The sequence below is a fragment of the Bubalus bubalis genome, chromosome 8 (genome assembly GCF_019923935.1).
Source record: "Bubalus bubalis isolate 160015118507 breed Murrah chromosome 8, NDDB_SH_1, whole genome shotgun sequence".
In the NCBI taxonomy this organism is placed as follows: domain Eukaryota; kingdom Metazoa; phylum Chordata; class Mammalia; order Artiodactyla; family Bovidae; genus Bubalus; species Bubalus bubalis.
In genome coordinates this window covers 68,152,206-68,179,856 of record NC_059164.1, presented here as the reverse complement: position 1 = coordinate 68,179,856, position 27,651 = coordinate 68,152,206, and the positions used below count along the sequence as shown (strand labels likewise).

The window sequence follows — 27,651 nt, the reverse complement described above, 5'->3', positions numbered from 1 at the left end:
TTTGTATGCAATTTGGTTCCAGAAATTTACATTGTCTCCCTCCACAAAATTAGTCTAAAGAATGGACATGAAAACAAGTTACTAATAACTAGTTTTCCAATTATGATAAGTGACCCATAGCCTAAACTAGCTACATTACAGACACAGCACTCTGAAAAGCTTCCTATATACTACTAGTTTTATTAAGACTTTGTACAGATATGCCTTACCATCTTACAGACATTCAATTTTAAAATGTAAATGGTACAGGATATTGATAAACCAATTAGCACTGATGCAAAGCAAATTCCTCTTTTATCTCAATTACAACATGACAACTTAATAGGTCAAGATAGTTTAACATCTGAGACAAGGGCAATTCAATAAAACAACAGCATCTTGATATGGTAATTAAGAGGAAATGTGAATCCATTATTGTGTTTTAAAAAATATCTCAAGTCCTTTGGCTCTTTTATTACTTTTATCAAAAGCTATGATATGAAACACTACTCTGATTTGTAATATATTTGGCAAGCAGTTCTGGCAAGTGTTAAGAAAACACTTGAATAAAAGCATCTTTCTCATTAAGCATTTTCTAAAATAAGAAATATATATTATATTCATGAAATACAAAACATCCAAAAAATTAATTAGGTGATTAATCATATTTAGAATTCCTAACCCAAAAGATTAAAGACTAAAATTAAGGCATTAACCTTAAGCATTCTAAAGGATGATCCCCATCGTAGGAAAAACTGAATTCCTAAATCAATTTTAGCAAAGTATGAATGCCATTTTATTTCAATGAAAAGATATATTTTTAATGTAAAGTAAGGATAATGTAAAACCCTAGGCAAGTTAAAATGAAGAGTTATGCTATGCAGTCTTATGAATGCCATCTAGTTTATCCTGAGAATAAATTACCAAGAGTCCTTTTAACGTGGATACTAGGGACTATATTTTAAATAAATACATAAAACCAGTCACATGGTAGCCTAACACTTGAATTCACTATACATTAAAACTGTATTTTATACAAATTTGTCCTACACTGCCAAAAATTGTTTAAATTTTATAGTAAAAGTGTTTCTTGCATTGTGACATAATAGAAGAAATGGAGCTCCCAATATAAAAAGGATAATGTAACTTCAAATATACAGCACAATACATTTTATGGCTTAGGGCAAAGAATATTCATGCTCTCCAGGGTCCTATTGGTTGTCCAATAAACAAAGTCTATTAAAGTTCAATAATGAAATACTTTCAAAATGTTTCTGGATCAACTCATTTATCTCTCATGAACATTTGTTTTCAACATCAGGAAATCAAATTGGAAAGCTCGTAAAAATTGTTAGTATATGAAAATGTACTATTCAACAAACCTGATTCCCAGATTCATAGCTTCAGCAGTTCCAATCATACTAATAGCTAACAGCAAGTTGTTGCAGATCTTCGCAGCCTGAAAACAAATTGAGTACATATTAAATATATTTATTTTCAAGCCGTAACTCACAGGAAGATTTCTTCACCCAATTCTACCTGTTTCTAAAAGTAAGAGCATTCAACTGTTGATTCTCTCAAGCAGGAAAAGGCATTTGGTACTGCAAACCTCCCTCCAAGCCTAACACAAGCTCCCAGAGCTGACGGGGGTGGGGGTGTCTCTTGCACCAGGGAAGAACCGTGAAGTGTAGGTGACCGAGTTACTCCCATGGGTGCAGGCACGACAGGGAATACTGACTGATGTGGCACAACTGTTCCTTCAGGAATGGGGCTGACATCCTAACTGGGGAAACAGTGGTAACACACTGAACGACAAGGCAGTGAACAAGCAAACACAACTAAGTGGTAAATTGCATGGGAGAAGCTGTAGACAGACAGTAGGAGTTCAGAGACACCAGATCACTGAAGGCAGGAGCAGGAAGGAAGTGAAACCTGAAACCATCTCTCAGAAGGTCAGGCAGGATTTAAATAGGTAAGAAAGGGAAAGGAGGAGACCAGGAGAAAAAGTAAGTATCTCATACATAAGAGAATGAGATATTCTTGAGAACAGTAAGGAAACGGATTCCTGGGCAGTGGTTTTAAGGAATGGGAAGAAGTAAGACTGGGTCAAGAGCTACGGAAGTTAGAATAGAGTGTCTGAGTTTGACATGGTAGGAAACAGAGATCTACACAAAGTGTCAGAACTGGGAACTCTACAAGGACACAAACATCTTGATTAGTTCTGGCTATAATGTTGGCAGAGGGGTAAACCCAGTGTCCAGAGATCCACTAGGCCCTGTGAACAGAAAACAAGGCAAGACACAATGAAAGACTAGACCAGGTAATGTGTGGACTGAACTAGAGAGAAAACAGTGAGAGCCACTGAAGCTAGAATCAGAAAGTGGAGACTGACTGGATAAGGGAATGAAGACAATAGATGTATCTAAGATCACAGTATAGTCCTGAATATGATTAAAAAAAAAAAAAAAGGGACCAGTGGCCAGGACAAAGCATGAAGAGGAGTGTGAGTGTTGGGTGGGAGGGGGACAACCTGTTTGATTTCAAGATTCAATGTGATCGTTCACCTTTATCTGACTAGAAAAGTAACATAACACATTTCTTAATGAAAATTGTTTTGCTTTGTTTTTTAAGTTAAAGTGCATACATTGCTTCTACCCAACAGTACTACAAATAGAGCTGTGGCAAGCAATTACAAAGTTAGAGGGTGGATAACAGCAAATCAGACAACATGAGCACTTCACACGGAAGCCATTTTAAGGATAATTTCAGTGGTCGCTGGGGCAAATATGTCAAAGTCTGAAATGAAGGAACTTTTCCCATCTTTTTAAATTAATTGGCTGATCTCTGCTTACTTCCAGTAGGAATGATGGAAAACTAATTTATTCTAATTTAAGAAAATCTGAGCAAACAAAAAAATCCATAGATTGAACAGAGTAACGCAGAATCAGACTGTCGTCAGGAAAGAAATAATGAACATTAGCTGATTTTACATCATCAAATCAGTGTCAGTGATGTGAAAACGTTACCTGCCCTGTCCCAACAGCTCCACAATACACCACATTGGAGCCCATGCACCCCAGCAACTCTTGGGCAGCAGCAAATTCTTCTTCGACTCCTCCTACCATAAATGTGAGGTTCCCCGACCGAGCAGCTCCCACACCTGAATGGTTTGGGGGTAAAGGGATAGAAGCAGAGGGATACATTTCTTCAAGTGTTTAAGTAGATTCTAAAATCAGAGAAAATTCCAAACCAAATCAAAAACCTTGCCTCCAAGTTGTATTTGTATCAGGCATAAATCTCTCCTGGAATATTTTAATTGTCAAGTATTTAGAAGGTTACTCATAAGCCACAGGCAACACACAGATTCAGTCGAACTCAATTCATCTCAAGTTTTTTTGCAAGATCATGGAGTACCATGGGAATTTGAAATGTGAATTTTATTATTTCCATGCATCTTTTATTCTCCTGAAAAACCTATTCAGTAATAGTGTGAAAAAGATGACCTGTACCCCGACCAGTACCTGTGCCATGGGAACAGCCATGGGGTCAACTGCCCAGGTTTGGATTTGGGGTCTCTGGCTCACTCACTCCCTCTCTATACACTATCTACAGATGAGACCAACAAAGAGAGGGACTTGTCTTTTTCTCCCATAAACAAGTAAGCATTTCAGATGGAAAGATTCTTTTTTAAGGTAAAGAAAACAACTGCTTAGTTAGACTGATTATTCTGATGTGCACTTTTTAGCTATTACTTGATTTTTCTTTTTCCTCCTGCTATACAAGCATGCATACCTTGAAGATTCTGTGGGTTCAGTTCCAGGTCACCCCCGTAATGTGAATATTATAATCAGGTGAAAGTCACATGAATATTTAGATTTTTCAGTGCATATAAAATTTATATTTACACTATTCTGTACTCTACTACATGGGCAATAGCATTATGTCTATAAAAACAATGTATACACAATTTAAAAATTCTTTATTGTTAAAAATGCTAAGTATCACCTGACACGTCAAGGTTACCACAATGTTGGTTCTTTCTGTTAAATAAATATTTAATTTATTTATTATTGAAGTACAGTTGATTCACAATGTCTTGTTAATTTCTGCTGTAAAGTGACTCAGTTATACATACATATATTCTCTCTCATTACAGCTTATCACAGGATATTGAATATAGCTCCCTGTGCTATACAGTAGGACCTTGTTGTGTACCCATTCTGTGTTTAATGGAGAAACCCAATATTTGTAAAGAGCAATATAACAAGGTATGCCTATACACCTTTTGGGCAGTTCATTCCTAGTGACATGATGGGAAGAAGAAATAAACTTTATCAACGGTTTGGCCACTCCTCAGCCTCTCAAAGGTCTGAAGTATGTTCACTAATGGAAATGACTGGAGAAGCAACTTCTACTTCAGCACAGAAAATATGGCCTAGACTTGTCTTAAAAAGGAAGTAGGGGGAGCTTCACTCATCTATATTATTATTAACTATAAAATAAAACCAAGAGTATTATTTATTGCTTTTAGCATTAGAAAAAAATCTTAATTCATAATTTTCAGGTTAGGTTTTGTTGTTCAAAATCAGCAAAGTATGTGAAAGAACTATATTAGTACAATTTTTGCCTTTACAACTTATTTATAGTATAGCCAGGAATAAAGAAACTGTAACTATTTGTGCTATGTATCAAACCTGGCTATTAGACTAGACAGCTGCAAGTAATGGCCTACTTTTAAATTTGATTTATTCAATGAAATACAGGTTTTATACATAAAAAGCCAAATGAGGAGATCTTTATTTCATTCTAATTGTGAACATTTCACAAACTGATAGCCTTTCTATTTTACAGTTCATGCTATTTTTAACTAATTATTAAAAGGAAGAGAAGTCAGCATTATGTTAGCCAAACAATCTTGGAAGAGGAAGTGCCCACATGCTATGAAAGTCTGAGATGCTTACATATGGTTAAATTACATTATTTCACAGTATTTTCAGACACACTATGGAACTGATTATGTACAAAAACCCAATTAGAACAAATGCTTTTAATTAGCTTATCTGTGTCATTTGAACATCCTGATAATGGTGAAGTTTAAGTGACTGTCATTTTGTTAGTTTCTAATTTACTTCACCAAGATGGTGGATCATTAATGTTTTACAATCATTTTGTTCAATTTCTATGGCTATTTTAATTCAAGCCACATAACCACCCTTACTCCAAATCCTGTTGATCTGACCAGGAGAAATTAAGCAGACGATTTAAGTCAAAGCTTATAAACAAACCCAGCACTATCCATCATAGGTCAACAGCTTTGTATCTAGATTACAGGCTGCTAAATAGCTTCAGAGAGTCATTTATTAAAGGAAAATTAATGCTGACAATGGTTCTCAGCTGGTTAATCTTCTGACAAGTGTACTTTCTCACTTGTTCAAACACATATTTCAAAAAGAAGAAATAAGTTACTTAAGAGAATACCACGAAAGAAAGAGTAATTCATCTTTTAATTTGTAAGTCTGTGGTATTTCCACTCTCCTTCTCTTATTATGTGATGTGATTATTTCCGACTTCATCATAACCTATATTCCAATGTAAGGGTCTGACCAAACTGGGTAATTCTAAAGTTCTGGAATTCCCTGGGACCACATTCTAACTTTCCACGTGTATTCCTTTAACCGTATGTCACTATCAAGCACAGTCCCATTGCAATGACAAAATTAAGACCTGGTCCGTCTAGTCAAAGTTATGGTTTTTCCAGTAGTCAAGTATGGATGTGAGAGTTGGACTATAAAGAAAGCTGAGCACCGAAGAATTGATGCTTTTGAACTGTGATGCTGGAGAAGACTCTTGACAGTCCCTTGACTGCAAGGAGATCCAACTAGTCAATCCTAAAGGAAACCATTCCTAAATATTCGTTGGGAGGACTGATGCTGAAGCTGAAACTCCAATACTTTAGCCACCTGATGTGAAGAACTGACTCACTGGAAAAGATGTTGATGCTGGGAAAGATTGAAGGCAGGAGGAGAAGGGGACGACAGAAGATGAGATGGTTGGATGGCATCACCAACTCAGTGGACATGAGTTTCAGCAAGCTCTGGGAGTTGGTGATGTACAGGGAAGCCTGGCGTGTTGCAGTCTATGGGGTCACAAAGAGTCAGATATGACTGAGTGACTGAACTGAAGTTATCCCAAAATAAATGCAACCATTTCAAGTTTTGAAATAACATAGAGACAGCTGGAACTCTAAAGCTGTATAAGACAATCTCATGGATTTCAGAAGACATTGTATATATTTTTATGTCTATGATAATAAACAGTAACTTTATTACTCTGCCATGCGTTTTAAATCAGATCCAATCCCCAAAATAGGAAAATATGGAATATATAACTAGGCAGCTGCTAGACTATTGGGAGTATTTATTTAACCTTATATTTTAGTAATTGTATTATATATACAAAACCGAAATATGCCCTATGCTTAATTTTATTACAGCATTTATACACCTTATTAAAACCTTTGACTTTCTTACCTGATTCCTCCATGACACCATAAATCATTTACAAGGGGAGCATTTGGGTCATGCTTATGTCAGCACTCCATTATCTATCACATTCAACAGATAGTTGTTCAGTAAATTAATTCATGAGCATGGTACAAACAGTAAAGGATCTGGAGATGAAATACCTGGTTTGGGGATGTGCTGATTATGTTGTTGTTATAAACAAATTATAAGGAAATTACTTCACTTCTCTGAGGTTCTGTGTATAAAAGAGGAAAACATTAATAGCTTTTTCATAGAGTGGTTTTTTCTTCACCTATATAATATCTTGAGTCCTTTCCTATTTGGTTATCTAAGCTGTCTGCTCTAGTATAATTTTAGCCTCTCTGGCTAAATAGCGGCTGGCTTGAGCCAATTCTATAAATAATGGAAGCAGGCTGGTTGAAGTTAAGAACTACTAAAGTAGTCCATAGCCAGTGACATTAAGATTACATTGAAGGCCTCTTGTAAAATCTTTCAAAAGCAACACAATGTGGGAAAGTGACAAGAAAGCTGCATTCGTTTGGTCTTATACATTCAACAAAATTAACCTACTAAAAATCAAGCCCTGTGCTAAGCCCTAGGGTGACAGATGAATAACCTGTGTTCCCGACCCTAAGAAGTTTTTATACACTTGTGAACCAGCCCCCTCTCTCCTTAACCATCACTAAACCTGGGTTGAGTCATCACCATCTCTCACCTGAATTATTGCGACAGCCAGGTCCTACCTGATCTCTCTTCAGCTCTTGCCTCTAAAGCCTATTCTCCATACAACAGTCAGAGGGATCCTTTTTAAAATATAGCTGACCCTTGAATAATACAGAGATGGGGAGCACGGACCCTCACCCCAATGCAGTTGAAAATCTGAGTCTAATTTATGACCAGCCCTCTGCATCCAAAGAGTCAACCAATCATGGGTCGTATAGTACAGAAATACTTATTACTGAAAAAAATCTGCACATAAGTAGATCGCCTGTTGTTCAAGGGTCAACTGTGTAAATCTAGTTCATGGTTCCTCCCTCCTCTCCAACCTCCAAAGTGGCCCATCATTCTCAATATAAAATCCAAAGTCCTACAAAGCGGTACATGGTGTGGTCCCTGGCTACCTCTCCTAGCTCATTTCATACCATTCTCTTCAGCACTCACTGCTTTCCAGCCACGTGGCCTCCCTGTTGCTCCCAAACCAGGTCAAGTAAGTTCCCTTCTCAAAGCCTTGCACTTGCTAGTCCTTCTTCCTGGAATGTTCTTTTCCTAGATATTTAATACTTGTTTCCTTTATTTCATTCAGGTTTTTTCTCAAAATTCACCTCTTTAGAGAGGCCTTCCTTATCTCCGTAACATAACCATCTAAAATGGCACCCAGCCACTCTCTATCCCCTTTTCCAGATTTGGTTTTATTCACAGCACTGATTACCATCTGTTTATGTTAACACCTCTATTTATTTGTTTCTGATCTGAATTCCCCACATTAAAATTAGCTCCAGGAGAGCAGCAACTCTGGCTTATTCACCCTGTACACCCAGTGTCCAGTCCATAAGAGATGCTTAGTAAATACAGTATGTGTTCCAGAAAGAGAAAGGGGCAAAGGGAGAGCCAGGAAGTGAGTGACTACAGTACATGCAGGAGCTGTTCCCATAGACGCACAAAGCATTTGTCGTTCTAGAAAGTTTCTCACATGTAAAGTGAGATGATAGACAAGATTATCACTGAGTTACTTTTAAGCTTTTGAAATTCTGTAATCTTGGAATCTCAAGTTCATACACATACACTTTCCCACATCCATCATATTAACACACAAAACTGAAGCAGGTTTCATTTTATGCAAATAATATATAAAAAGTTTCAGATTAGAGAAAAGAGTTAAAAAATGAATTTTTTCATGTAACGACAGTAATTAAATCTGACAAGCCTAAAGACTTGTAGTTGCCTTTGATGGTTTATCTAACGCTTTCCTGTGATGATGTCGTCTGTGTTTCTCTCTTATGACCCTAGGATCAGAAAAACTGAATGCATTGGTACAGACAAATGAAAAGGCAAACGCCCAAACCATTCAAAATGGGTGGCTGACCACCCTGCTTTTAAAGTGATAGATATCTATCACTTCTCTTGGTAGCAGTTTGATTTCAATCAACCTTACAGTGGAGAAGCACTTTAATCCAAGACCCTAAATCACCCCTCCCCTTTATAAGAAAGGTATCACAGGGAGCCTCCGTTATCTCAACTACCTTCCTTCTTTCCTTCCTTCACTCCTACTTATAGTTGACATAAAAAAATGTGACCATCCGAAATCCATTCCTCAGTAGTTCTCAACCAAGAATGGCAAAGAAACAGTCCTTGCACCCAAGGAGTTTGACAGCTAGTGTCTGTGGCACTGTGTGGGTGCGTGTGGATGGAGACAGGAAAAGAGGTAAGACAAATGCAAATGTAAATAATAAAAGACTGTTAGATGCAAGCTACAGGAGAGGTAGACACACAATTGCAAGAAGTTCAAAGAAGAAAACGTCAGCAGGAAATATCTTCAGTCCTTCTAACAGCTTGATAGATCTTGGTGCTAGGTACAAAGATTCAAGGAGTAAGCGTATTTTCTAAATGAAAAATTGGGACCTCTTTTTTGGTATCAGGAGAATATCTGAAATACAACTGTTCCAGAAAGTCCAAAATGTAAGGTCATGATAGGTATAAAACATAGTCTTTGCTTTCAGAAAGTCTAACAAATAATTAGGAAAAGGAGACACATACTCAGAAGTAAATGCCAAAAGGTAGCATCACATACCACGTGTCAGATGGATGAAGACAATCACCACCAAATACCAACTCCCCCTTTCCTTCTATTTTTCAACCTCTATCATCAAAACAATACTGATTCTCAGAGAAAGAGTGAAAATCAAATAAGAAATTGATCTCAGATAGTAACGGTCTTGCTGTCAACTGTGGGTAGGCTTATGAAAAGTTTGATAAGAATACAAGTATTCTGAACCCATTTGTAAATTGTGTTCAGAGCAGTTTCAAGTAACTTGAGCGTGTAATTTTGTTTGTTTTATATACAGTGAGTTCTGCCTGTTATCTAAATGCACTTAATACCCTACCTCTCTTCACAACAGATTTGAGCTTGCTTAGTAGAACAAAACAATCAGAAAACTGAAAATGAGAATTAAGAACAAATACCAAAATGAAACCATAAGATTTCACAATGAATTTCAAACACAGATATCAGGTTTTGTTTTAATTTGTTTTGATTTTGGGCAAATCCTATTTGGGAGAGGAATAAAGCAGTCTCAAGGAAAATATAACTTTTCCTTGAACTAAGTTACATGCTTAAAATATTATCATTTGGAACTTTACGCAGGAGACAGTAAATAAAGTAATGGACAGTGTTCTTCATATTTTTACAAAATAGTAGTGATAATTTTTTTCAAGGTAAACTGAGCTAAAATTCAGTTCCTTCTTTATATCCTTTTCTGGCTAACCTTAGTCTTGTACCTGTCATATAAGTCAATATTAATAACCTCATTCTAAAATTTATGTTTATCCTAATCTTTGGCATTTTTTTTTTTGACAGAAGAACCAAAACGGGCTTAAGTCTCAAGTCATGTATCAACATGAATATAACCAGTAGCTAGAGACATTAATAACTGTTCCTTACTATTTCTGTATAGTCTCACAGTTTCTTTTTCCATTAAGGAAAAGCTATTTTTTTCTGAAGTACTTAAATGTTCATGTTTCTGCAAAAAAGAGAACTTCATAATTCACTGTATCTTCCCCCTCTTCTTTAGTTACAGGAAGCAATAACTTTCTATTTCTCTTCTTTCTCTGTAACTGGTTTCTGATTTTTTTTCTTTTTAATGAACTCTAACTTCTCTGGTTTCCTCACCTATCCCTGCAACAAAATGCACTATACAATGCATACTGGAAACCCTTTTCAGCAGCTGTCATGTGCAATGTCTTTTCATGCATCCATGCCTCTCCTGGGCGCTCCTTCTTAAGAAATTTCCTTCTCTTTCTTCTTTGCCTGACTAACTCCTGCTTATCTTTCTAGACTCAGGGTACTTGTTTGATGGTCCACTGGCGAAGACTCTGCACTCCCAATGCAGGGGACCTGGGTTCGATCCCTTGTCAGGGAACGCATGCTGTAACTAAGATCCGCTGCAGCCAAATAAATAAATAATAAATGAAATAAACATTTAAACAAAGATTCATCTCAGGTTAACTCTGAGAAGCAGTGAATGACCAGGACCCACTTTTTCTATTATTGTGATATTCCTAGTGATATCTCTGATAAAGCTCTTATACTAATCAATGATTTTTCTGGGGTCTTGATAAGATTATTATGGGCATAATATCATGTTTGAATCTTAGCATCCAGCATGTGTCTGATAAATGATCCCTGGCTTTTTAGGAAGTAAGCAGAGAAGAAATCAATGATTAATAAAATGACCAAGAATACTAAGACAATGTTTTCTAACTTAATTAAATAACACAATGTTTTTACTTTGGAATAGCATGATTCTCCACATGTGATCAGAGAAGGCAATGGCACCCCACTCCAATACTCTTGCCTGGAAAATCCCATGGGTGGAGGAGCCTGGTGGGCTGCAGTCCATGGGGTCACAAAGAGTCGGACACGACTGAGTGACTTCACTTTAACTTTTCACTTTCATGCATTGGAGACGGAAATGGCAACCCAGTCCAGTATTCTTGCCTGGAGAATCCCAGGGACAGTGGAGCCTGCTGCAGTCCATGGGGTAGCACAGAGTCGGACACGACTGAAGCGACTTAGCAGCAGCAGCAGCCACATGTGATAATGGCATTCTCACTTATTGCTGAATAAATATGCATGCACATAAGTACACATGTATGGAGATACTATCATGAAGACTTGAAAAATGAACATGTGATCTGGGTTAAGTGACCTGGAGTGAGGGTCACACCACTTGGACCACTTACAACACCTTTCAATCTTGGTTGCTCCATCTGAAAATGGTGATATAAAAACACTTGCCATACTTAAATTTGAAACTCAAATGAAAGAGTACATTGGAAAGATACAGAACACAGTTTCTACGCTGGTGTTACAAAAAATTTAAATATAACAAAAAGTAAATCTACTCAATTTGAACATGTTAAAGTCTTTGGCCTAACAGCAGCAAAGAACTGAAATATGGAATTTAGCCTTAATGAGAAGCTGAACCAAGAGTTCAGCTCATAATAAAAAAAACTATTATGCAAGCATAGACAACTTAGAATAACCATTTATAAGTCACAAATAAGGAGGTCATTTTCAATCCAATGGCTATTAGAAAGAATCTTCAAAAACCAGAGAAGGGAGAGATGGCAATCTAAAGAGTACAATCGAGTTAGATTTGTACTCTTTCAATACTGTAAAAATCCTGCCACCAAAGCATTCTCATTGATATACAGCAAAATGTAGTAAATCACTTAATTTACTCAAAAGAACTTAAATGTTTTAACCAGTCTGCCATCAGAAGAGATCAAGAAGAGGGCCAATGGGACTCGGGCTGCAATGTGAGCCGTCTTTAAAATGCAATTGTTCTAATCATTTTCTACAGATGCAGCCTCACAAGGGGCTGCTGTCACAGGGACCATTTACGACTTGTTATGGTGTCTCTATTGTTTACCAGCGACATTCGCTGAAAAAGGCGACAGCTGGGACAGAAAGCTGCTACTCGACGAACAATATAATCCCGTGAAAGTAATCAACAAATTTAAGGGTGTTAATTAACTTTACACTTTATCATGTTCAATTAGTTGTCCTTTCTAGAAAAGATTGCCGTGCACAATCAGTTTAGAGCGTGCCATGTTTGATTTGTAAGTGATCACTGTTTCTGTTTCAGAGCCCATGTCAGATGTCCTCTTGGGTTTTGGTGACACAGATGAATGGCTCTGCACATGTTAGGGGGTGATCTGGTTTAACATAAGCCAGCATAACATAACCCCTTGTTAACACTATTGCTGGCATTATCCAAGCTGGAAACAGAAAAGCAGAAACATTCACAGCACTATTCTGGAGTTGGATAAATGAAGTTTAGTTCTTCCTGCAATAAACAGACACAAATACATGGAGAAATAAGCAATTTTTCATCATTATTTTTCAAAATAAGACTTGTCTTTCAGGGGCATGTTTGGGATCATTTCCTCCCAGCAAGATCTTGAAGCTCTGCTGCATTATGCACAAAGCACCAGTGTCTCCTCAGCCTTTACATAATGCAGACAGCCTTCTCCATGGCAGGTGAACAAATGCTAGGATGTGTTGTTAAGTACTAGCTGGTGTTAAATTCTAGACTGTGACTTTCAAATCCAGACACCCTGTTTTATGTGTGGGAAATCTTCAAGGGACTATATCAATCTATGAACACAATGTGTTTCTCTCTTACCTTTAATGCACCTGTTCTGACATGCTAATAGTACAAGGAAAAGTTCATGATACAGTGACAATATATTCAGTATCATATTTTAATGTAAGTCACTGCAGTTCCTCTGAACTGATAAATGGAGCTTTGTATCAAAATATTTCATAAGTCACTGAATCAGTGAACAAAACCTGAAACAGGTTTGGCAGGAGGTGTCCATCGATAAGAAAACAAAAGCAAGGGACATGTTTCTCTTTAAAGAACAAGTAAAAACCATTTACGTAGGATTTTGAAACATCTTCATAAAGCTGCACCTTGCTCTTTCAGACTCTTTCTTATATAATACAAATTAAACACATATAAATAAACTACAGCTGGTTAGCTAGTTATAGACACACAAGGACAAAGCTGAACTTCTTCAAAACAGAAAAGTTGTTAACTCTGAAAGCTAATAATGTCCTAAGTTAAATATTAAAGAAGGAAATTATAGGCTCTATCTGAAACAGCTGAAACCACAATACATGGCAGCAGAAAACATTAGTTTTCTGCAGAAGATCTGCAGGGAGAAGGGAAGCGGTCGATAGATCCTTAAATTGGAAGCAATAGCAGTTCTTCTATCCCAAGTTGGCAGCTGCTACATTTGCAGACCTGGTTCATTATTTACCCATAATGACCATCAAGCTGCAGTCAAAGTCAGATCACAACAACTGTCAGCAGCTCTTTTAATTAGCCTTGTTTGAATTCAGATAAATATCACAATAGACCTGCTTATGCTGAAAGAGCAACAGAACATCCCGCATGGAGCTGGGCTGGTTTCAGGACCAACGCAGTACAGAAGCCGTCATACAGAGTGGGGATTTTTATAGGGTGGGGGTAAATCAGAGAATGAAATGGTTTGCTTTTATTTTGAAAATCACTTTAAAAACCAATTCTCTGACAGTCACCCCAGATCAAGATGGTGCATAATGTTGGATTTGCTATGAAACTCTAGGCTCCTAAAAGCTACGTATCTGGAGCCCAAGGAGAGCCCAAGGAGAAAGTTAATGATGTCTTCAGAGATTGTGATTTTCAAAACTCCATCTTGCAGATAATGTGTCTTTCAGCTTAAAAAACAAACAAACAAACAAAAAAAACCACTTTTAAAAGCCAAATAAAAAATCTTGTATTAAACAGCTTGTAGCCTTTGTCCTTCTGTTTGCTTTCTTTAGAAGTAGCATAATTTGCAACAGTTTTCTGTGATAGGAGTCAGATTCTTCCCTATACATTCTACACATTCCTTGCATTCAGCATTAACAATCACAAAGTATAGCAAGGCTAACACGCCAAATTCTGAGTGATCCAATCACTGCTGTATTTCACAAACCTCTGAGGTTCCCTTTTCCTCCAGTTTGCTTGAGAAGTAACACAAGCATGTTCACCCACCTTCTATTTTAGAGAACTGATCGTTCACCTGAGTTCTGTTTTAACTTTGGGGAAAGGTAAAAGAAGTAATGACTGACAGAGAAGGGAGAGTAGAGAATAAGGAAGAAAAAGCTAAAGGCCAGGTGATAACCTGGCAGCAAATCAGAGCCAACTCAGGATAGAAACTAAAGATTAAGAGAAAGCCATGCTAATAAGTCACCCTCAGCTAACTGGGAATTACGGTCTCCAGGACCCACTGGGAACTCCTTGAGACCCTGGCCTCTGGAACTGGGGGGCATGCACAGTTGAAGAGGTGGCACTTCCGAGTGTGCGCCAGTCTCAGTCCACTCTGTAGTGCTTCCCAGCCCTTTGGTTTTTCAGTACCCTTTTGCACCATTTCGATGTTGCATAGCATCATAGTAAGAAAGGGTAATTATCGTATCTGCATGATGATCAAGAACATACTGCTGTTTACACAGGGTTTAGATCCCATTTACCATTTCCTTATTGAGTAGAAAAACAATACTATAGGAAGTAATAAAAATTATTATATTTGTGGTCAAGTACTAAAACCTGCAGAAGAAAACTTTTACTGAATACTGTGAGACCAAATATGTCATCAAGGCAACTAGTGAATGTTGACCATGTAAGTGGTACGAGAACTCTTCACCTGGTTTCATGAGAATGAAACATGGCAGGAAGGAATGCTTCTTGCCCTACCTTTTTTTTTTTCCCTGAAAGTAAAGAATAAGCCATATACATCATCCTATCATAGATGACAGCCTTCTCCCTCCTCACCCCTGAATACAAACTACCTCCTGACGACACTCACAGCCAGCCACTTTATTTTGTTCAGGATGCTGAGTACGAAGTCAACTTGTCAGTCCCAGGTCTAGCTCAGTGTATTTGAATCAGAATTTACTCTGTAAGAATACCAAAGAAAACCTCACATCCAGTTGGATGGCTACTCTAAGACAAAACAGAACTATAACAAGCAATGGTCAGAATGTGAGAAATTAAAACCCCTGAACACTGTTGGTGGAAATAAGAATCGGTGCAGACGTGCAATGGAGTATGGTTCAGCTTAAAAAAGGAAAGAAATTCTAACACATGCTACAACATGAATGAAAGTTTAGGTCATTGCACTAAGTGAAATAAGCCAGTCCCCAAAACACAAATGCTGTATGAGGTACCCAGAGCAGTCAAATTCACACTGACAGGAAGGAGATGGGCTTCTGAGGGAAAGAGGGAAATAGGCAGTTGCTGCTTAATGGGTGTGGAGCTTCAGTTTTGCAAGATGAAAAGAGTTCTGGAGATCAATGATCATGCAATCTTCATTCTGTATTATGGAAATAAACAAAGATCACCCAAATGAGAACAACAAAAAAAAAAATGATGGTTGCAGATACTACTGAAATTTACACAAACTTGGTTAAGATGGTAAATTTAATGTTATATGCATTTACAACAATTAAAATTATACTAAATAAGTAAATTCAGTTCAGTTCAGTTGCTCAGTTGTGTCCGACTCTTTGTGACCCCATGAATCGCAGCACGCCAGGCCTCCCTGTCCATCACCAACTCCTGGAGTTCACTCAGACTCACGTCCATCGAGTCAGTAAATTAATTAAAATAAAAAGCAAAGAAAAACAATTTTTAACTGGTGGTATTCTGATGCTCTTTTGTTGATTGTGAGGGCTACTCCATTTCTTCTAAGGGGTTCTTGCCCACAGTAGTAGATATAATGGTCATCAGAATTAAATTTGCCCATTCCCGTCCATTTTATTTCACTGATTCCTAAAATGTCGATGTTCACTCTTGCCATCTCCCGCTTGACCACGTCCAATTTACCTTGATTCATGGACCCAACCTTCCAGGTTCCTATGAGATATTGTTCTTTACAGCACTGGACATTACTTTCACCATTAGTCACATTCACAACTGAACATCATTTCTGCTTTGGCCCAGCCTCTTCATTCTTTCTGGAGCTATTTCTCTGCTCTTCCCCAGTACCATACTGGACGTGACAAACCTAGACAGTGTACTAAAAAGCAGAGACATCACTTTGCTGACAAAGGTTCATATAGTCAAAGCTATGGTTTTTCCAGTAGTCATGTATGGTTGTGAGAGTTGGACCATCAAGAAGGTTGAGCGCCAAAGAACTGATGCTTTCAAATTATGGTGCTGGAGGAGATTCTTGAGAGTTCCTTAGACTGCAAGGAGATCAGACCAGTCAATCCTAAAGGAAATCAACCCTGAATATTCATTGGAAGGACTGCTGCTGAAGATGAAGCTCCTATACTTGGCCACCTGATGCGAAGAGCCGACTCATTGGAAAAGACCCTGATGCTAGGAAAGATTGAGGGCAAGAGAAGCGGGTGACAGAGGATGAGATGGTTAGATAACATCACTGACTCAATGGACATCTGAGCAGGCTCCAGAAGACAGTGAAGGACAGAGAAGCCTGGCGTGCTGCAGTCCACTGAGTCAGAGTCAGACACGATTTAGTCAGAACAACAATTCTGATATTCTCACATACTGCAAAAGAACCGAGTGTTTCAATGATATGCTATTAACTCTAAGTTTTACAAATCATTAATGCAGTTATGTAGAGGGTTTTACAAATCATTACTGCAGTTATGCAGAGAAAACTAAGGAAAGTCATACTAGTCTTACAATGTCTATTTTAAAAACACATAACAGTTAACAGGAAATAGGTAAACATACATAGTTGAGCCAAATGGGTAAAACTAGGGTCCTCTAATTTGCAGTATTATGCTCATTTCACTAGGCCAAATTGCCTCCCCAAAGAAAAATGCACAAATTCTGATAAGAGGTCACCCAGGAGTTAAGATGAAAAAGGAGACTAATCAAAGCACAAAAACTAGGATCAAGAACTGGTTCAACTAAAAGCATAGGCTAAACTAAAGAAGCAAATAATTTTAAATCCATGTGGACTGGTACTTAAACTATAAACAAGGGAGTAGGGGGGAAAACCCAGTATGTTATACATGCCATGTATATACATGCTATCGCACATAAAAATAGCACCTAGTGTCTTGACATGGTTGAGTGAAGGGTAGGTACGCGGAACAGGAGAGACTATAAAGCAAAGCGAAATGCCTTCAAGATTCAGAAGGCAATAATCCCAGGATAATACTACTTGGAAGCAGAATGATGGTTATCTGGTTTGCCTAATTATGAAACCAGATTTGGGCCAAAAGAAGAGGGTTTTAAATCTGCCTTTGTGTGAACTGTAAAAACCCTCCAGGGCAAAAGCACCCAGAAAAGAGCAGCCCCTTTGGGTGAACAAACCAGAAAAAGGCTTTACCCCAAACGGACAGAAGGAGGTGAGACCACCAATACTGGCATGTCTCCTCAGCAGGAGACAGCCTGCCGAGGGGGACACAGCAGCCTTGGGAAGACACACCAGACCTATGTTCAGGCTCCAGTTCTGACAGGACAGTGCTATTTTGGGCAAATCAACCACTTTGGGCTTTAGTGCCCTCTTCTATAAAATGAATCTCATCTCCAATTTTACTAATCTGTGAAAATGACAAATTAATCACAGTTAATTCACATATCCTCTCAGCGTTACTGAACTCCTACTGAAATCCACAGCACGGGGCAAGGCAACTTCAAGACAGAGTTACAGTCCTTGGGCCCCCAAATCTTCCAGTCCAAAACACAAATGAAAAATGTCCAGTCTAATGAGCTCAGCTGGAAATGGCAACCCACTCCAGTATTCTTGCCTGGAGAATCCCATGGACGGAGGAGCCTGGTGGGCTACAATGGGGTCGCAAAGAGTCAGACACAACTTAGCGACTTAACTTTCACTTTCAAACCTAGACAGTGTATTAAAAAGCAGATACATTACTTTGCCAACAAAAGTCTGTATAGTCGAAGCTATGGTTTTTCAGTGGTCATGTATGAATGTGAGAGTTGGACTATAAAGAAAGCTGAGCACCGAAGAATTGATGCTTTTGAACTGTGGTGTCAGAGAAGATTCTTGACAGTCCCTTGTACTGCAAGGAGATCAAACCAGTCAATCCTAAAGGAAATCAACCCTGAATGTTCTTCATTGGAAGGACTGATGCTGAAGCTAAAGCTCCAATACGTTGGCCACCTGAGGCGAAGAGCCGACTCACTGGAAAAGACCCTGATGCTAGGAAAGATTGAAGGCAGGACGAGGGGACAGCAGAGGACGAGATGGTTGGATGGTACCACCAACTCAATGGACATGAGTTTGAGCAAGCTCTGGGAGATGGTGAAGGACAGGGAAGCCGGGCATGCTGCAGTCCATGGGGTCACAAAGAGTCAGACATGACTGAGCGACTAAACCACAATGAGCTCAGCATGTTTTGTCCTCCCAACCTTCCTCTCACACAGACCCCAAACTGGTTCTTTCTTCTGTGCATCCTTTCGCAGTTAAGACATTACTACTATCTGTATATGTGCTCGGTTGCTAAGTCGTGTTCAACTCTTTGCGACCCTACGGACTATCGCCCACCAGGCTCAGACTTTGTCCATGGGATTTCCTAGGCAAGAATACTGGAGTGGGTTGCCATTTCCTTCTCCAACTATCTGTATACACTACCCATATACACTAGAAATCCCTGGCAGTATTTCTCAAGGCCACTTCCTTAGAACACTACTTCTACAGGATGTTATTGCATGTTTAGTGATATGGTTTTGTTTCTGGCCCCTGTAAGCTTTCCCATTCTCCTTCTATTAACAAATCCTCCCTCTCTGGCCAAAGGATTGTGCTCATAGACTATAAAGGTACCCCATCCTTAGGAAAACAGTACCTAGTCCATGGGGACAAGGAAATTCAACAAAACCAAGAGTCTGTCCTAGGCTGCTAAGTTAAGATTGCTGAAGGCTCACATGGACAGTGTCTGCAGTAAAAGATTATGAGGCTGACAAGCAAAAAAGCATAGCAGAAACTAGCAGATAATAAAGACAAATAAAGAGTGTTTCAGCAGCATAAGCTGCTCAATTCTAGTCACTAAAACCCTGGTTCTTGAAGCTCATTCTTTCAATTTGAGAGTTATCCCATAAATTTTCTACCCCCTGACTCCCATCTCTTAAACTAATTAAAGGCTTTATGGTCAAACACATACTGGTTTAAACAAAGTTAAACAGATAACTAAGAATTTAAGGGCTTATTTTAATATGAAAACATGCACCCTGAATAGTTCCAAAAGGGTGACCAAAAAAAATGTATCATTTCTTAAATTTATTTGAATACAAAAAAAGAAACCTCCTCAGAATTAGTTTTCTCAGAAGCTGTTTCAGGAAATGCTACTTTAATCATCTGATTTCTTTTTAACTTTCTATATCCAGCTACTATTTTTTGTTAATTCTGATCTGAAATTTCTATTCTGGTTAATGTTTTCTCAGTGTTTTCTCTCGCCCTATGTTTAATCTTTTTGCATAGCTTTGATTTCTTACTTTCTAAGCACTGCACAGCCTATGGGATCTTAGTTCCCCCCAACCAGGGATTGAACCAGGGCCCTCTGCAGTGAAAGCTGGGAGTCCTAACCACTGAACAGCCAGGGAATTCTTTCTTTCCTTTTTCCCTTTTTAAAAAAGATGTTTGGATATGTCTCTCATAGGGAGTAGACAGTTGAAGTTTTAAATAACAATCTCAAGAAAAATGAACTTAGCTAGCTTATATGTATTACAATTAGATTTATTTCTAACATAGTGTTTGTGTTTACTTTCATTTTTCCTTAAATTACTTTCTTCCTATTCTCTTGCCTCCTGTTGGATTGATAAACATTTTCTAATATCTTTTCCCTGACCAGTGGGCTTTGGAATCTATGAATCACTTTTCTATTCTTCTAATGATAGTCCTTAAAAATTTTACATATACAAAATTAACTATAACATTTTCCAATAATATCTAAAGGTTTGCAGTGTTTCTATTCTCCTCTCAAACATAGTGTTGAACCTTAGCATGCATTAAGCCAGAGGATACTCACTGGCTTAATGAGTATTAAGTAGTAGAGGATACTATTCCCTCACTACACGCACACCTCAAATCTTATTATTGTCCACTTTTAGCTTTACTTTTTAAACACACAAAAGCAGGCTTTTTTAAACAATCAGTACTTAAAGTTTGATATGATTTTTTAGAAACTATTTATTTAGCTATGCCAGGTCTTAGTTGCAGCATGCGGAATCTTTAGTTGTGGCATGTGGATCTGGTACCCTGACAAGGGATCAAACTTGGGTCCCCTGAATTGGGAGCCTGGAGCCTTAGCCACTGGACCACCAAGGAAGTCCAATACACACACACACACACACACACACACACACACACACACGTTGGTTGCTCTGGGCCTTCATGGCAATGTGCAGGCTTTCTCTAGTTGTGGTGCAAAGCCCACAGGATCAGTTGCAGCTTGCGGGCTCAGTTGCCCCACAGCATGTGGGAATCTTAGTTCCCCAACCAGGATCAAACTGGCATCCCCTGCACCAGCAGGTGTATTTTCAACTACTATACCACCAGGGGAGTCCCTGTGATATGATTTCTAAAATCATCTTGTGTTTGTGGTTCATTTTTTAAAAATTAATGTTTTTCGGAGTATATAGTTGCTTTACAATGTAGTGTTGGTTTCTGTTCTACAGCAAAATGAATCTGCTATATGCATACACATATCCCTTCCTTCTCGGATTTCCTCCCCATTTAGGTCACCACAGACCACTGAGTAGTTCTCTATGCTACACAGTAGGTCCTTATTAGTTATCTATTTTTATATACAGTAGTGTGTAGATGTCAATCCCAATCTCCCACTAACATTTGTCATTTTGTTTTTTCCATGGTAGCCATCATAATGAATGTGAAATGGTATCTCATTGTGATTTTAATTTGCATTTCCCTAATAATTAGTGAAGTTGAACACCTTTTCATGTGCTTATTGCCCATTTGTATACCTTCTCTGGAGAAATGTTTAACTCAAGTCCTAGGCCCATTTTAAAATTGGGTTGTTTTCCGCTATTGTTAAACTCATTTCATTTTTCAAAATGTGTTTTTATTTTTGCTTTGAAAATAAAAAAAATTAGGAGTTCTTTCCTATACTCACCTTGTTTCCGTTTAATATACTTTCAGAATTTATTCAAAATTTGAATTTGCTTTCTTCTAGAAGTCCTACTTCAGCTGCATCCCAGTTGAATATATTTTTTTCTTTATTGTTGAGTACTATTCTTTTGCTCTCATACGATTTGAGTAAAGAATATGAACTCTTTAGAAATGTGGTTTTAAATTTCAAATGTACAGAAATTATTTTTGCTATTCATATCTCATTAAATTACATTGTTGTTAGACAATGAAATCTATAGATATAAATTCTTTGGAGTTGGAGACTTGCTATATAGACTTGCTTTATATGTGGTCAATTTTTAATACTTTGTCCATGTGTTTTAAGAAATACATTTCTTCAATTTCTAGATATAAGGTTCAAACTTGTTAATTGTGTTATTCAAATTATTGCATTTTAAAAAATTGTTCACCAATTGCTTAAAAGATGTATACTGAAATGTCTCACTATTATGGTGGACAGTTATCAATTTCTCCCTATGGTTGTCTTCTTTTTTGCTTTATAAATTTTTAAGGTTATTTTGTTAGGTGCAGTATGTATGTTTTTTAAGTAGGTCTGGTGAAGATAAAGTCTCTTAGTTTTCCTTTAGCTGAGAATGTCTCTATTTCACTTTCATTCCTGAAAGATATTTTGCCATATATAGAATTCTGGTCTCAGCACTAAAAAAAAAACAGTGTTGTTCCACTGCCTTCTGGGCTTCATGGTTTCTCTAAAGTCACTCATATCACTGTTCCCTGTAATGCATTTTTCTCTGGCTGCTTTCAAGATAATTTTCTTTCTCTCTGGTTTCGGCAGTTTGTTTATGATATATCTAGGCATTAATCTCTCTGAGTTTATCCTGTTTCAGGCTCGCTGAACTTATTGGATTTATAAGATTTTCTTTTGTCAAATTTGTGGCACTTTCAGTCATGTTTTCCTTCAAACATTCTTTTTTTTTTTTTTTTGCACCACACTGTCTCATCTCCTTTGGGAACACCAATGGCACATACACCTTTTGATGGTATTTCATAGGATCCTGAAGCTCTGTTCATTGTTTAAAGTCTTTTTATCCTCTGTTGTTCAGAATGAATAATTTGCATTCATGTCATTTCTATCTTCAAATTCACTGACTCTTAACTTTGTCATATCCACTCTGCTTTTAAATACATTCTGTGGTTCTTTTTTTTTCCCAAATTTCTGGTTATTGTATTTTTCAGTTATAAAATTTCAATTTGGTTCTTTCTTATAGCTTCTATTTCTATACTTCTTGGAACATGGTTATGATAGCTATTTTAAAGTCATTGCTTGATATGAAATATCTGGGTAATCTCAGAGTTGGCATCTTGATAGTCTTTTTCACTTGAGAATTTTTCAGATTTTCCTGGTTCTTTCTATGTCAAGTTAATTTTTCAGCGTATCACAGACATTTGGAATATTACATGCTATGAGACTCTGGGTCTTACTCAAATTCTATGAAGAATATTGCATTTTGGTTTTTGTCTGTTTGCTTTACCAGACAATTGACCAGGTAAGGGTCGAGCTATAAACTGCTATTTGCTTTTTGTGCATTGTGGTTTCAATGTCAGTTCGGTTTTTAAAGTCTCAGTGGTGATATTTGAATTGTATTGCGTGTGCATCAGCAGGGACCAGTCTGTCTATCCCATAGTGAAAGTGAAAGTAAAAGTGGAGTCGCTCATTCGTGTCTGACTCTTTGCGACCCCATGGACTGTAGCCTACCAGGCTCCTCCCTCCATGGGATTCTCCAGGCAAGAGTACTGGAGTGGGTTGCCATTTCCTTCTCCAGTCTATCCCATAGTAAAGTTCTTAAAGCTTTTGGTATGCTGTTTAGGGAGAGGTCCACGCTGTGTGGCTCTGGGATGGACCCAAAAGTGCACACAACACTAAGGGATCCCTTTTTCTTGAGTCCCTTCCTATCTGTGAACTCCCGTCAGCCCCCACTCACTGACACTCCAGTACCCCCACTTCAATCTTCTCCCTCTTCTGGTACTCTGGCTATGTGCATGGGTGCTCAGTCGGGTCTGACTCTTTGCAACCCCATGGACTGTAGCCTGCCAGGCTCCTCTGTCCATGGGATTTTCTAGGCAATATTGAAGTGGGTTGCTATTTCCTTCTCCAGAGGATCTTCCCAACCCAGGGATCGAACCCACATCTCCTGCATCTCCAGTAATGGCAAGAAGATTCTTTTATTACTTGAGCCATCAGGGAAGCCCCATCCCCGCTACCAATCCTCCTCCTATTCTGGTCCTCCGGCTGCAAAATCCTGCAATTCGTACAACTAGGTCTGTCTCTGGGTACCAGGAGCAGAAGAATAAAGAAAGTAAAAAGCAAGGGGAATTTTCCCACACTCTTTGGACCACAGTTTCTGTGGTCAGAGAGATGGATTTCCTTCCTACGATCTTTAAGAATCTGTATGCCTGCTGCTGCCACAAGAGAACTGCAGTTTCAGAAGTAAGACTTACCTTTTAAATAAGCCCTGCCCGTGGCAGAGCTGGGAGGGAAAAAAATAAAGAATTCTTCCTCTCTGTTTCATGGGGCCTTTCTTTCTGCTCCTTGGACTAGAAAATACCCTTCCCTCAGAACTCTTTTTGTTTGTACTCATGCATAGCTTCAGAATTTGAGCTGTCTTTGAATCCAGGCTGGGAGATCTGAGGGTAGGGAGGGGTGTTAGGCGGATTCCTGTTTTTTTGTGGATTTATGTCAATCTTGGAAATTCTTAGACATTATCATTTAGACCATTTTCCCCCATTACATCTGGGAATTCCAATCAGACACGTTTGACTTTTTCTATCCATGTAGTCATGCCTCTTAACTTTCCTATTTTTCATCTCCAAGTCTTTCTGTAATACATTTGGGTGATTTCTTTAGATCTCTCTTCCTATTTACTAAATCTCTCTTCAGCTCCCTTCCAAATGCTCTTTAACTCATCTATTAACTTGTAAATTTCAATATTTTTTTCCAAATTTGAGTGGTTGATCCTTCTTGATACTCTCTCGTTCTTAGTTCATTTATTTTTAATTCTATGTTTGTCATTTTAAAATGTTTTATATATAGTAATTATATATATTCTGTTTGGGGGGTTTTAGTATCTCTAGCTCTTCAGGACCAAGAGCTTTAGGGATTTGTTTGTTCCTGTTAATTCTTGTGCTGGAAACTTGCCTTATGTTTTAGATATATATATTTTTTGTCAGCTCGTATTTACTAAGCTGAATATTTGTGAATTCCAAGAGGTCTAGACTGAAGGTGATTTTCTCCAGAGAGGATTTTCATTCTTTCTGTGGCTGACAAGCCCTACCAGCCTTACCAACTCAGAAACCGAACTTACTGTTTGAGTGTTTCCCCAGCTGGGTTAGTTGCTTAAATTTGAACACTATACCTGAGATCAGACCTACTGTTACAAAGATTTGGCGGGGAGAGCGAGGCTGATATATTATGCCAACTGTCAGTTCAGTTCAGTCGTTCAATCATGTCCAACTCTTTGCAACCCCATGGGCTGCAGCATGCCAGGCTTCCCGGTCCATCCCAACTCCAAGAGCTTACTCAAACCCATGTCCATTGAGTTGGTGATGCCATCCAACCATCTCATCCTCTGTTGTCCCCTTCTCCTCCTGCCTTCAATCTTTCCCAGCATCAGGGTCTTTTCCAGTGAGTCAGTTCTTTGTGTCAGGTAGCCAAAGTATTGGAGTTTCAGCTTCAGCATCAGTCCTTCCAATGAATATTCAGGACTGATTTCCTTTAGGATTGACTGGTTGGATCTCCTTGCAGTCCAGGGACTCTCAAGAGTCTTCTCCAATACCACAGTTCAAAAGCATCAATTTATAGGTGCATAGCCTTCTTTATGGTCCAACTCTCATATCCATACATGACTACTAGAAAAACCATAGCTTTGACTAGTTGGACCTTTGTTGGCAAAGTAATGTGTCTACTTTTTAAAATGCTGTCTAGGTTGGTCACAGTTTTTCTTCCAAGGAACAAGCGTCTTTTAATTTCAAGGCTGCAGTCGCCATCTGCAGTGATTTTGGAGCCAAAAAAAATAAAGTCTCTCACTGTTCCATTGCTTCCCCATCTATTTGCCATGAAATGATGGGACGAGATGCCATGATCTTATTTTTCTGAATATTGGGTTTTAAGCCAGTTTTTTCACTCTCCTTTTTCACTTTTATCAAGAGGCTCTTTAGTTCTTCACTTTCTGCCATAAGAGTGGTGTCATCTGCACATATGAGGTTATTGATATTTCTCCTGGCAATCTTGATTCCAGCTTGTGCTTCATCCCGCCAAGTTCATTCATTTCTCATGATGTGCTCTGCATATAAGTTAAATAATAAGCAGGGTGACAATATACAGCCTTGAGGTACTCTTTTTCCGATTTGGAACCAGTCTGTTGTTTCATATCCAGTTCTAACTGTTGCTTCTTAACCTCCATACAGATTTCTGAGGAGGCAGGTCAGGTGGTCTGGTATTTCCATCTCTTGAAGAATTTTCCACAGTTTGTTGTGATCCACAAAGTCAAAGGCTTTGGTGTAGTCAATAAAGCAGAAGTAGATGTTTTTCTGGAGCTCTCTTGCTTTTTTGATGATCCAGCGGATGTTGGCAATTTGATCTCTGGTTCCTCTGCCTTTTCTAAATCCAGCTTGAACATCTGGAATTTCACGGTTACCACCATAGAGTGTGCGGTTTTTCCAGTAGTCTTTAATCTACTTTATCAGCCGGGATATTATCTACAGACCACCCTTTTTCCAGAGGATACGGCTTCTGGGTAATTTGGCTTTTAGGAAGTAGGGGAATACGAGGCAGGGGTCAGCTTTCCCAACTGGTGTGAGCACAAGGCCTGGCTTCCCATTACGCTTCGATTCTTCGTTCATCGGTATTAATCCCTAAAGCTCCTGGTTCCTGAAATCAACATTTGCCTCTGGGGCAGCCAAAGCTTCTAGATTTATTACTCTGCCTTCAGGTTACAGGCATATCCTGTTTTATTGCGCTTTGCTTATTGCACTTCTCAGTGCAGATTTTTTTTTTTTTTTAACAAATTGAAGGTTTTTGGCAACCCTATGTTGTCAGATGATGGTTAGCACTTTTTTAGCAATAAAGTATTTTTTAATTAAGGTATGCACATTATTCTTTAGACATAATGCTATTGCTCACTTAACAGACTACAATATACTATAAACATAACTTTTATATGCACTGGAAAACCAAACAATTCATGTGACTCACTTTATTGCACTGTTCTGGAACTGAACCAGCAATATATCAGAGATACGCCTGTATTATTAAATTATTTGGTCACTGAGGATTTCTCTTGTTTTTTGAAGTATCTGAAATGCATTTAAAAGTATGTTTGTTGTAATTTATCCTGCACCTAGGTGTCTTACTTTAACATATCTAATTCACTATACTGCCAGAAGAAGCAGATAGATATGTAAAAAAAGAAAACAGAACATGTCCTTAAATGTCAAAGGCATGATTGATTTCCATGTTATTTTTATGCTGAGATATCTTTAATTCTTTTATGATAATAAAAAAGGTTTTATCTTTACCATTAGCACCTGTGTTACACTAAAAATTTAGAACAGAATGTTGCTTTTATGGCATCTACTTTTACAAGTGAAATCCAGAAATTTTATCCAGGTATAGCAGCCAATCAAATTTATGAATATTTTTCATGAAAGTAATCTAAAAGAAAACATTAGGTTTTGGTAGTCTCTAGATTACTTTGTGTTTTTATTTGGTTTACATTTCATAAAATATATTTACTACACATAAATCAAATACTTACAGAATATTTCCTACATAGAAGGAATTCACTCTTGGTTCTTCAGAGTATAAAAAAATAATTAAGACCCAATTCTTGCTCAAGTTAATTTTTGTGATCCAGAACAAGGATTACTCCATTATAAAATTAATCTTAATACAAAGACAACTGCCATAAGAAAAGCCAAAATGGAAAAACAAAACAAAAACAAACAAAAAAAAAGAAAAGCCAAAATGTTCAAAATTCAAAAGAAGGAAATGTCACATTCATTTATGGAATAAAACTAGGAAAAGAGAGTAGGAGAATCTTCACTAAAAAGATCAGTTCAATATGGGCCATGAAAGATGATTAAGACTAGGATATGCTAACAGGGAAAGATTTGGGGCAAAGAGAGAAATTCTAGAAGTGAACTACAAAAGCAAATACATAAAGGTATAAAAGTACGAATCTGTTCAGAAAATAATAAGCAGCTCAATTTGAAACAATTAAAACTCCAGAAACTGACTCTC

General features: G+C 37.9%; 1 protein-coding gene across 1 annotated transcript in view; it reads right to left on the bottom strand.

The window, feature by feature from the left end:
• Positions 1–27,651, bottom strand: part of HIBADH (3-hydroxyisobutyrate dehydrogenase) — a 109,901-nt gene that overhangs the window by 14,445 nt on the left and 67,805 nt on the right. Inside the window, exons 5-6 of the mRNA XM_006066076.4 lie at positions 3,006–3,139; positions 1,362–1,438 (exon numbers count right to left, since the gene is read on the bottom strand). Coding sequence (XP_006066138.1) covers positions 1,362–1,438; positions 3,006–3,139 — 211 coding nt within the window. The remainder of the gene's footprint in view (positions 1–1,361; positions 1,439–3,005; positions 3,140–27,651) is intronic.